We start from the raw sequence: 12,296 nt of genomic DNA, 5'->3' as shown, positions 1-12,296 counted from the left end.
AAAAAAAAAAAAAAAAAAAAAAAAAAAAAAAAAAAAAAAGGAGCAAGCAGTTGGTTGATTGTACTATGTGAAATTAAAGCTGCTCTGGTGGGAAGGGGCGGGGGATCATGCTTCTTTCCCCTCCCCTTTTCTTGGAGTAGGCCTTGAGAGGACTTTTCTACCAGTTTGAAAATCACTGGACTCTCCATTCCTGGGGTTAATTTCTTCACATTATTTCTTGAACCCTAGGAGTTCAAGCAGGGTGAGCTACTGATGCCAGGCCTGGAATAGTCTCTGGATGGAGTCTCTATTTCTCCAAAGACAGCAAAGTGCATGAACCCAAGGGACACCCAGTGAGTCACCCACCACCTAAGTGTACCAGGATAATCTGGCCTAGGTCCTTGCTCCCCGACGTTAGAAGCCATGCTCAGTGCCCTGCAGGTGGAGAGGGACAACTGTGCATCTCAGACACAGACATCCCTCCTGGCCCAGGAGTAAGGGCTTAGAGAGGGTTTTTTCTGAGGGGGAAAGAAAAAGCATCTCCCCAGCAGAATAGGAAGCTGTCATCCTTTCCTGCTACGTAAGGTGGCCTGGGAGAAACAGACTGTTATGAGGAATAAATGAGTTAATGCAAGTTAAATACTTAGCATATGTTAAGCATGCAATGAACCTCCACTTAGGGCTGTTATTTACAGTCTGCAACCTCAATTCTTCTTACACCTATTGAAGTAGGTACGGTGTTCAGTGGGTTGAGTGGGTGTTCAGAGCCCAATAAATATATAGAACTGCATTAAAAAAAAAACTCTCCAAGAAAAATTCTCTGTATCTTCATATTGTGAGTAGACAAAAGATATTTCACACATCATGACACACTATATAAATGAGGTAAAAAAGCAATCCTTTCTAGTCTGGTTCAAGGTCACTGCTATCATTTTAAAGCCTTCAATTTCTATTCAGCCAGATCCTGCAGGAATTCTAGGAGCGTTTACAGATTTGGCATCCATTCACCATGAGTGGAGTGCTGTGCAGCTGAGGAGCTTTTCAAAGAACCTAACAAGTGAGATTTTACCCCAGCATGGATGACCCCAAATTAACAAGACAGGGGAAGTTCTAGAGGCAGCCTTTAGCCTCTATCAATAAAGGTTAGCTATTATATTAGGCAGACCATTATACTCTGGGGAGTAACAAGTATCTCATTAAGTTATAAAAACATTTAATGGCTTTAGTACTGTTTTATTTTGGAATATGAGGAAGAAAAAAATAGAATGCACAATTTCTACAGTCTAAAAGCCACTATTTTTATAACGTTTATTTATCTACAATACTGCTTATGAACTACCTTGGTTTTATAGTGCCCACATACTCCCTTGAAGGACAGCTGTGACTCTCCTGTAATGGCATCAAGCTACTTGCAGTGGGACAAGAAAGTGATAGATTATAAAATCAGATGGTTCAGTTTTGATTCGAACTAGTAAAACCAGTTCAGAAAAAGACTATAAGACTTCTCTCGGGCTTCCCTGGTGGCGCAGTGGTTGAGAGTCTGCCTGCCGATGCAGGAGACACGGGTTCATGCCCCGGTCCGGGAAGATCCCACATGCCACGGAGCGGCTGGGCCCGTGAGCCATAGCCGCTGAGCCTGCGTGTCCGGAGCCTGTGCTCCGCAACGGGAGAGGCCACAATGAGAGGCCCGCGTACCGCAAAAAAAAAAAACAAAACAAAGCTGATTCACTTTGTTATAAAGCAGAAACTAACACACCATTGTAAAGCAATTATACTCCAATTAAGATGTCAAAAAAAAAAAAAAAAAAAGACTTCTCTCTCCACCTTCATTCCCCTTCTGATTTCTCATTATGGGAAAGAAATGCCATTTGTTCCTATCTTCATTCACCATACTCTAAACACAGGACACTGAACAAGTTTTCTTAAAAAGAACACAAGATAGAGATGGAAGGGTACAGAGTTCTTATCTTTCATGTTCTGCACTGAGAAAGAATAAATTTAAAATCACTTACCAAATAGTAAATAACTGTTACATCAAGTTCAACAAGCTTACCTCATTTCCTGTTGCTGACCTGCTTACTGGTCCATTGACTGTGGGCAAATTCTAGAGCTGTACACCCTCCAAGGTGCCCAAGTGCAGAGACTGTTCTCAAGAAATGCTTCGGTGGTTTGGTGGGAAGCGGTCCCTGATCGGACTATGAAGAAATCTAAATAAACTGCACAGGTGTTACATGCTCCATCTGGATAACACCCCTCACATTCCACCCCCGCTTCTGTTCCCAAATACAAATGAGCCACTTCATCTTTTTCCTTTCTCCTGATAAGAAACGGTGCTTCTCATCCTCACACACAGAGGTCTCTGCCCCTGCAGGAGCTGTATGGGAAAACCTGCTTCCTAGGTGGGCTGGACTGCAGGTAACCAGAGGCCTCAGCAGGGTACCCAGGAAGGGTAAAAGTAGGGGTTGGAGGGGTCACCATGCTGCAGCGCCTGAACTGCTTGCCCTTGGTCAGGATGGACCGGCCCCACCTCAAAAAAAAGGCCAGAAATGGTTCTTTTGGACTTCTTCCCATACAGAGAATGGCTAAGCTAGCTGAGGCAATCTGTAGCTGGCTTCAAAATCAGCAGTGGGGAGGGGAAAAAAACCCCTCACAACAAACAGTGGTAACAGAAGGTTTGTGTGGGAAGATGGTTAAGTTTGGTCTAAAACAAGCAGTGTCTCTGGTAATGAGCTGTTGTTAGGAAATACGTGGGGCCCACAGTGCCTGCGGCACTTTTAAAGAGCACTATTGCTGCCTCTTGAGGGTTTTCTTGGCGGGCAGTGGGGAGGAGGGGAGTAGGGGAGGGGAAAGTAAGGTGAAGCAGAGACCCAACTAAAGAGCATGGAGGCACTACTGAGCAGTGGAAAAACCACCTCCGTGTGTTGTAGCCAGAAGTCCTGCTTTTGAATCTCAGCTCCACCCCATAGTCACAGAACCACCTTTGGTAACAGACCTACCTCCTCTGAATCACAGCAGGCTCACATGTGAAACGAGTATACCCAATGCATCATCTGGGGTTCTGGCAGGAAAACAGATCCATACGCAGCTGGGGGGACTGAGGAGAGTTTCATAAGGGACTATTTACAAAGCGTACGGGCAGGGTTAAGGAACTCCTATGAGGCCACTTAAGCCCCCGAGGGCCGGCAAAACAGGGAGTCAGACCAACCCTCAGCTTGAAAGGACAAGAGAAGGGTGTTGCTACCCAGCCCTGAAGCTGCCTGACAGGAGCTGGGGGCCTTGGCAGAGGAGCCCATCTGCTGTCCACCCACACCTGGCAGAAAGGAGCCGGGAGAGTGAATGCCCTGCCTTCTTTCTCCTCCCATCCGCCAAGCTCCTCCCAGCGTGTCTCTGGTAGATCCTAACCAGAAGCCAGAAGGACGGGTCCATAGAGGGAAGCCTCCAAAGCGAAGCACAAGGTGGGGAGGGAATCTGGAGGAGCAAACAGAGAATAACCAGCACACCTAAATCCCTGATGGGGCTGGTGAGGGTTTAAGTGAGTTAATCGTCATAAATGCCTGACACAGCAAATGATCACTCGCTACCCATTTGATCCGGCTGTCTATTTGGCATTTACTTGTCAAAAGGCCACGATATAACTTTTATTCTCAGATGGCAAAAGCCAGAATGAAAACAAAGATATGTGGTTATATATCCACAGTGAAAAACAAAACTTTTACAAAGTTGACAGATAACATTTATTAAAACATGTCATACAAAAGGCCGTGGTCTCTTCTATAAGAAGAAAATATTAAACAGTAACATTCAATTAAGTAAAACCATGCTGTACACTGAAGACAGCAATATATAAAGACAAAACTATTCAACTTTTGCAACACAGGCATAACATTTCACAAAATATCAATAAGATATGCACCTAATGATAATCTATTTATCATCAAATGGTTTTGTGGTCTAAGAGTCACCTGACTTGCATAAATAAAGTAATTTTCTAAAAGAAACACTGGGAACCTCATAAAAGGAAAGAAGGCAGCAGCAACTGACATTATGACACAGGCTTCAAGCAAAACTAAAAAAAAAAAGTCACATTTGTAAAATGTGTTCCAGCATCTTCCCATAGGGCACTATCAGTAGAGATTTGAAATAAGAAACATGTACCTTTAAACACATAAGTAGCAAAGAAAAAACCCACACAAACACACACCCTGGTTTCACTGAATAAAGTTAGTCACCCATGAAAGCAACCTAAATCACAAAATTAGTGTGGCACAGACGGCTGGGGGTGAGGCCGCGGATGTATGTTGCTTGGTTTTCAGTATTCCTAATTATCGTAGACCTTATAAAAGCAAACACCTGGCTTTGGTGGGATGGCATCCTCTCCACCCTCCCCCAGGGGGCTGCAGCAAATCCTCTTCCTCAGGGAAAGCACAGTGTTGTTGCTTCTGCTCTGCCCCAGCTTCACTTCTACAGCAGCTTGAGGAGGTGTGTGCCTCCGTGGGAAGACCACTGAGACTAAGCAGCTTTCCCAAACAGCTAGAAGTCAGCTTAGGGTCAGTTTAGTTCAGCAAATGCCCACTAGAACGGAGGAGACCCTTTTGGGCAGACTCTTTGAAAGTAGTGGCCAAAAGAAGAGACTGGAGGAATGTGAGATCTAGAAATCAGAATCAACAGGCTGGGGTCCGAGAGTGCCAGAGGACAACCCTCCACAGTTGAGGAAAGGCTATCGTAGTCCTTCCTCAGTTAGACGGTGATACCTACTTTACCAAGTGGATTATTGCAATGTGTGTATCTGAAATTAAAGGCATAGCATAAGTACTAATATTAAATACCACTGGTGGTGCCTTGAAGCCCTGTCCCACTGGGAATGGAGAAAAACCACAGTTAAGACTCCAAGTAGGGGACAAATACCTTGGTTGTAGGCCATTGACAAGATCCCTGAAAGACTGTTTGGAAATGTTAACCCCCTGCTATCCAAACTCAATGGGAAGGATAAAGATTTTCTAAAGCTGTACTGAGGGTAAGGAGAGAGACTATCTATCCAACCCAGGGTGGGCAGGAAAAAAAAAAAAAGGTAGTAATACAGTATGATCTCCTAATCCTAAAAGCAAAGTTTATAAACATTCACTTTTAACATACAAACTAAGGCAATCCCCTTCCCCCAACCTCTCTGAACACGGCCAGCATTTCAGATGCCCAGCCACCTCACAGAGTCTGGCTGACCTGATTAGCAACTCTAATTTTTACAAAAACCCCACTATCATAAAAAGCTTAAAACTGCAGATGTGAGGAACTTACATTTTATATTCTACATTTAGTAGCTGATGTACATATAAGGAGTTCAATAAAAGATATCCCTCTCTTCATAACACATTAAATAAGTCCCAGCACAACTGACTGCTTCCAAAACCACCACCGAAGAGCTGCCCAGTAGTCCTGGCTGAACAAGAGCTCTTCCTCACCATTACTCATGACAGGGTGCTGTGCTGATCTCAACATAATTGAAGGACCATGATTTTTCCAGAATATTTTTATTTTACCTCTCAGACTCTTCTTCCCAAGTGTCCCAACATTCATTTGAATATAATCTTTAATAGAAACCAGCACATCAAACCTTCCAAACAGGCAGAAAATGGTTTGCTGATAACCATGGGAGAGGGTGATCAGCTTTTGGCAGAACAAAATGACTTCACTGCCTTAGTACTGAAATTAGTAGGAGTAATACAACAATTTCTCCTCACATATAAAGGCTAGGATCATACCTAAAACCCACTGCTTCTAACGTGAGAAAAAGAGAAGGAGCAACTGAGCTTGATTGTAAGTCACTTCTGTATTCTCTGTTAGGTACACAGAGAAATGACTGTTAACTGGTGAAGTTTCAACACTAAGAGAAGAAGATATTAACGTGGCAAACAACCAAGAGGTAATATCTAGTTTCTAGGTTAAAAAATCAATATATATATATATATATATATTTATAATAAAGTTTTAAATACAAAGTGCTTTTTATATATCGAGAATGATACAGTGTTAATGAATACATCCCTGTTTTGTAACCTTGATTACAAGAGTTAACTGGTAAGTAAGTCTTTCTTTCCCCTTTCCAAACAACGTTTAACAAGTAAATGCCTTGATGGTAGGAGCTTGAGGATCAGAGGCCATTGCCAGCAAAGTCTCTCACTTTAGAACAAAGCCAAACTTTTAGAACAAAATTTCACCCCAAATCCAAGAAAAGTTATTTTTATTTTAAGGAAAAAAAGTTTCCACTAAGAAATAATAAGCCGGTAAGTTTACGGAAAAGTTAACATAACAGTAGCACCCTGTCCCTACCCTGGTGACAACTTCAGGTATGTTACACAGCTCAAAACATCCTGAACATGCTTCTTTTTTAACCTAAAACCTCTGAGTGATCCTCAGAAAAGGTCTCAGAATAGCTGCTTTTCTTGTTTTTTGGTAGATATAGCTAAGTGGACTTGTAAACTTACGCAGCTTTATCTATAACATGAGAGCATGAATCTGTGCACTACCTCCTAGAATTAGGACTCTTTCTTTCCGCCTTTTAAAACACATTCCAGCACTCCTGAAGAGCCGGGAGGATTAGCTCAGTGTACCCCTCTACGAGTATCTCCCCCACCAGTGTATTTTCAAGAGTCCTCTTTTCTTGGGTAACTGTACCCCACAACTTGCCCCACCCAAGTATAACCTGACACTCAGAATTCTGCTACTCGGCTACTCTCATTCAGACAGTTGGAGTGTCACTGCAGCACTCTATTAGCTCCTGAAGCTCACAGGTAACTCTCAGCCGTGACTTCTGACTCCTTCCCAGTAACTGTGGTCACTGACTGACCTCTTCAGGAAGCACCGTAATCTAAGACAGAGTGAATCGGCTGGAGCAGCCAATGGTACCGTGGTCAGAGAGTCAAAGCAGGCTAGATGTCTGCTAGCCACAGAGCAGATCCCACTGTGTGGATGCTACAATTAAACGGGCTTTGGGACAGCAAACCAGTTAGAAATACCTATGTCTGGCACCCTAGAGAATTACAATTACAAACAGCTGTTTAAACTAAATGTTAGTACTAAAATATAAAACTCTGACTTATCAAGAGTCTGAAACACATTGTGACAGTGGCATCTTACAGAATTTGAAGCTTGTACCATAAGTTATTTGTTTCTTACTTAGAATGTCACCCTCTTACTATTTCCAGAGTTTTGGTTAAAATACCCTTTAGAAAGAATAAACCCAGGTAAGAGAGCTCTGTTAATCAACTTAGTATCCTAGGAATCACATTATTTGTAGCTATTACATAAGTAGCATTTCGTTCAATGAAGCAGCTACCAAAACAAACCCACATTACCTAAGTATCTATAGTAAGAGCAAAATAAAATTCCAATGACCTTGTAATAATGAGTGATCAAAAACTGCTGCCACCTGAAATGGAACTGGTGGGTTGGAGTCCAATTCCAAGTGCAGGTGTCTCTATGACCAAGTCCACCTGCCTCATTCACAATGGGCCTGAAGGTTTACCTTGCCAGGTGTGAGGTGGGCTAACTTATCCCCATTACCCACTACAGGCCTGGAACATACAAATTTGAAGAATTAAGATTTTTTAATTGGCCTACTTAGAGCTGGTCTTTCAGAAATATCTTCCTTTTTTTTAAGCTTCTCTCATAATAGCAAGTAGCACGCATCATCTGTGCCCAGATTTGCATAATTACCATAGTTTATTTTTGTGCCTGCCACTCAAGGGCCAGATCCTATTTTTAGTTAGCCTCAGTTGTATTCTGCTCAGCCTTTGCAGCTTCGTAGGACTTGGTACAAGAAGTCACATGCCTGTGGAAACTGTCCCTCCACATAAATCTCTTTGCACAGATATTACACTCATATGGCTTTATGCCTGTGTGAATTTTCATGTGGCCCACGAGATGATGCTTCATTTTGAATTTCTTACCACAGACACCACAGCCATAAGGCCGAAGACCAAGGTGCATGCTCATGTGTCGATCTCTCTGACTCTTGTGAGTGAAACTTTTCCCACACTGACAAGGATACAGCTTGTCGGTGGCTGAGAATCCTAGGTGGGAAGCTTCTTCTTTAATCCCTGTTACCATTTCAATATTCTCACTGTAGCCTGTTGCTAGGGCAGCCTCCTGTCTGTGCCCAATGAGATTCCCATCTGACCTCTCTCCGGAAAACTCTTCCATGGAAGAGCCATAGAAATCCACCTGCTCATCATAATTGCTTTCATCAGCCTGTTCATCAAACTCTGCTTCCACTTTCTTTTCCCCGATGTGAAAGTCTTCCTCTACTCCCGAGGGCTGGACCGAGTGCTCTGTCTGCATGGTGTTGATGGACTCTGTGACCTGGTGCTCATCGTAGGATGCATGCACATCCATGCCCTCGCACGCTTGCTCAAAGCGCTCAGGCTTCACATGGATCCAGCGTTTGTGAGCCATTATGCTGGGCTTGCTGTACATGGGCCGGGTGTAGTGGAATTCGGCACTGTCGCTGGCCCCCTCCTCCCCATCCTGGCTCGCCATCTCAGTGCTCAGCCGGTCATGCTCTGTGGACGAGTTGCTAGGAAGGTATTCATGCTCGGTGAGCTGAGATGACAGCTCGTCTTTGGTGCTCTCCTCTTCATTCTCTCCGTCCCTCAGTTCCTGGGCTTTGGGGAAATCCGTATGGCCCCCAGAGCCTAGCTCAAAGCTCTCTACCAGGCCATTGTAACTACTGCTGCTGGGAGACTGGTGATCACTGCCATGATTTAGCTTCTGACAAAGGACTGTAGGGTTTCCTTCTAAAACCTCAGTGCATTTGTCTACCACATGCCACATCTGGAGGAAGCTTGCAGCTGTTAAGTAACTAACAATTTCTGGAGCAGGCATTACTAGACGTCCCGTGTAACTTGATAGGAGAATGTTCTCAAACACTCTGGGGTTCATCACATCAGGCAAAACAATCCTCCTGCTGTTTTTCAGGAGTACCTGGTCACAAAAGTAGGGTGAACTGGCAGCAAGAACAGCTTTGTGTGCTCGGAAAATGTGGCCTTGGACAACAATGGAGACATCACATAATTGTCCTTGCTGGCGCTGCTGGTTCAGTTTCTGCAGAATGGTGCTGGAAAAATCAGGAAATTCTACTCGAAAAGAGTTTGTTCCAGGCTCCATTTCATCACAAATCTTGTTTGGTGCTACAAGAGAAAGAAAAATTAGTACTAATTCCAGCCTAAAGAGAAACTTATTGATCACTAAGAAAACTAAGACAAGTTCCACAGTTCCATAAAGTCCCCTGGCCTGTGGGCATGGTGGGTGGAGCATTCATTCCCCAGAGCAAGGCTTGCAGGTGTTGAGTGTGCCAAAAGCAGGAAAGAGCCACCATTCTTTATGGTATTAACTCTTGATACCGCCTGTGTCTATGAGTGGGAAAATAGAATCCAGAGATATTTGTAAGCTATATAAATCTCAAGTAAAACAAAGTAAATATTTCTAGTCAAAACAAACACAATACCTGTTCCAAACGACAGAATTTTTAAGAGGCCTCAGGTTCAACCCACATTTGACAAGTTGGGGTGAGGAAGGAATTGTGGAAAAAAGGAAAAGCACATGTGAAGGCCCTCAGGCAGAAATGATCATGGTAACTGCAAGGAACTGAAAGGAAACCACCAGGCTAGAACCCACTAAGGGGGCAAGGGGCTGAAGAGGTGGGGCCAGAACAGTCAGGCCTTTGGTCCTTCAGCACCACAGGGGTGAACTCGCCGAGGTCCCAAACAATATGGGTTTCTCTAGTTGCTTGTCAGCATTTTAGCCCCTTAAGGGCTTCTCATAATGTGAAGCAGAACGAAATGGCAAGGCAAGGTATTCTATCGGGTGATCTCCAAATTGTTTAAAAAGTTATAGAACAAAGAGGATAGTAAATACTGTCCCTGTTACTGAAATGAACTCAATCTGAAAATTAAGTTATAACAAATAAGGGATTGCCTGTGGCATTACTGTAAATATATTTTGTGGGATGAGACAAGCATTAGAGACAATTCCTAACAAGAGTGATCAACGAGATGAACTCTGCAGCATGCTCAGGCCCCATAATTCCAATAGTAAATTAAAACAAACCAGAAAACTCAAAAGATTTATTGGTGCTATTTGTCACCTAGGTCTAATACCATATCTAAACATTGCTAAATACCAGATTTTCTAAGTATGAGATAAAAGAAGCAGACAACCCAACAAAGGTTGAAAGTTATCTTTCAGAGATAGGGAGAGATGCCAAGAGAAGAAACTAATGTTTCCTGAGTAATTACTACATATTGGGTTGGCCAAAGTTTGTTTGGGTTTCCCTGTAACATGGAAATTTTTGGCCAACCCAATACCAGGAACCGTACATCTTTTTTCACCTAATCTTTGTAACGACCCTGCGAACGTAGAGGACTGACATTCTTAAGTTCACTATTTCAAGTTAACTTTCCTAAGGCTAAAATAAAAGCTAGTTTTTATTACACTGGAATTTGAAATCTAGGTCTCTATGACTCCAAAGCCTATGCTATTTTTCCTATCACATCACTGCTGCTTCTAAGAAGATGCTAAAATACCAGATTAGTCATTAATAATTTTAAGAGGTAAGGCAGTGTTTTTTAGAATTAAGTATTAATTTATGGTTTATAGCTCTCAAAACATTTCATAATTTAAAACAAACAAAAAAATAAGACCAGGAAATAAATTATTTAGGTATCTGTAATTTCAAAAGGAAAAGTTAACTACATAAATGTATATAGATTAGAGGTATGTAAATTCTGAGAACTACATCTGGATTCTCTTATCAGTAAAGAATTTTGATTTTAGCTATTTGAAAAAAGGAAGGGGGGAATAAAACACACGCATAAAAAAATTTACAAAAAATATGTTAAAAAAAAAAATCTCTCCATCATTTATTCCTAGTCTCCCACCTCCCCCGGAAGGAAATCACCATTAACAAACTCCTGTATATTCTAGAAACTTCTCTGCACATATATCAGAATAAATCATATACATCCTTTAAAAATTCCTACCCAGGGCTTCCCTGGTGGAGCAGTGGTTGAGAGTCCGCCTGCCGATGCAAGGGACACGGGTTCGTGCCCTGGTCTGGGAAGATCTCACATGCCGCGGAGCGGTTGGGCCTGTGAGCCATGGCCGCTAAGCCTGCACGTCCGGAGCCTGTGCTCCGCAACGGGAGAGGCCACAGCAGTGAGAGGCCCGTGTACCGAAAAAAAAAAAAAAAAAATCCTACCCAAATGGGCTCATTACATTACCTACGTTCTATTCTGTACTTAGCTTTTGTCACTCAATGTATCTTGTAGAACATCTGACATACTATAAACTGATTATGTCCCCCAAAATGCATATGTTGAAACCCTACCACAATGTGATGGTGTTTTCTTTGGGGGATGATTAGGTCATGAGGGCAGAGCCCTCCCAAATGGGATTAATTAGATTCATTAGTCCCTTATGAAAGAGACAACAGAGAACTCCCTTGTCCCTTTGGCCATATGAGGACACAGTGAAAAGACAGCTGTCTATGAACTAGTGAGTGGGCCCTCGCCAGAAGCCAAATCTGCTGGCACCTTGACCTTGGACTTCTCAGCCTCCAGAACTCTGAGAAATAAATTTCTGTTGTTTATAAGGCACCCAGTCTATGACACTTTGTTATAGTAGCCCGAATAGACTAAGACACAACATTAGCATAAAAAGAGGTAACTCATTCTGCTTAATGGCGATACAGCTTTCTCCTATGTGGATGTATGATAATTTAATCAGTTCTCTTCTTACAGAATTTCAATTGTCTGGGTTTTTGAAATTATGACTACCTTGGCATATCCTTGGAAAAAGCTATAGGGTAATCTCTACCAGTGGAACTTCTGGGTCAGAGGACTATGCGTTTGACATTCATATATATGTGTGTGTGTGTGTGTGTGTGTGTGTGTATATAACTGATTTCCAGAGATGGTTGCACCAAGTCACACTCCTACCAACAGTAAATGACACTGTCTACTCCCCTACACCCTTACCAATGCTGGACTTTATCAAGCAAGACAAACAAGTTTGCAAATCTCCTAAGTGAATAATCCATGATTCACTGTTTTGATCATTTCTTTCATTATGAATGAGACTGATATTCTATTCATGTTTACTGGTCATTTGTTTTTCCTATATATTATCAGTCATATCCTTTGCTCAAATAAATTGCGCAATTCATCTTATTGATTTTTGTAAATTCAGATTAACTTCGAAATCTGTGTAAATTATCCAATCTTTGCTTTTATGGCCCCAGGATTTTGTGTCAGACACAAAGGCAT

General features: G+C 42.5%; 1 protein-coding gene across 1 annotated transcript in view; it reads right to left on the bottom strand.

Moving 5' to 3' along the window:
- Positions 1–6,433: 6,433 nt before the first annotated feature.
- The window catches only part of ZBTB43 (zinc finger and BTB domain containing 43), a 16,911-nt gene continuing 11,048 nt past the window's right edge, over positions 6,434–12,296 (bottom strand). The window contains exon 3 of the mRNA XM_007471709.1: positions 6,434–9,161. Within this exon, the coding sequence (XP_007471771.1) occupies positions 7,735–9,138 (1,404 nt within the window). The 5' untranslated portion in view covers positions 9,139–9,161 and the 3' untranslated portion in view covers positions 6,434–7,734. The remainder of the gene's footprint in view (positions 9,162–12,296) is intronic.

Source organism: Lipotes vexillifer, unplaced genomic scaffold, assembly GCF_000442215.2.
Source record: "Lipotes vexillifer unplaced genomic scaffold, Lipotes_vexillifer_v1.1 scaffold98, whole genome shotgun sequence".
Lineage (NCBI taxonomy): Eukaryota > Metazoa > Chordata > Mammalia > Artiodactyla > Lipotidae > Lipotes > Lipotes vexillifer.
The sequence above is the reverse complement of the archived record's forward strand: the minus strand, read 5'-3'. Positions and strand labels throughout refer to the sequence as shown.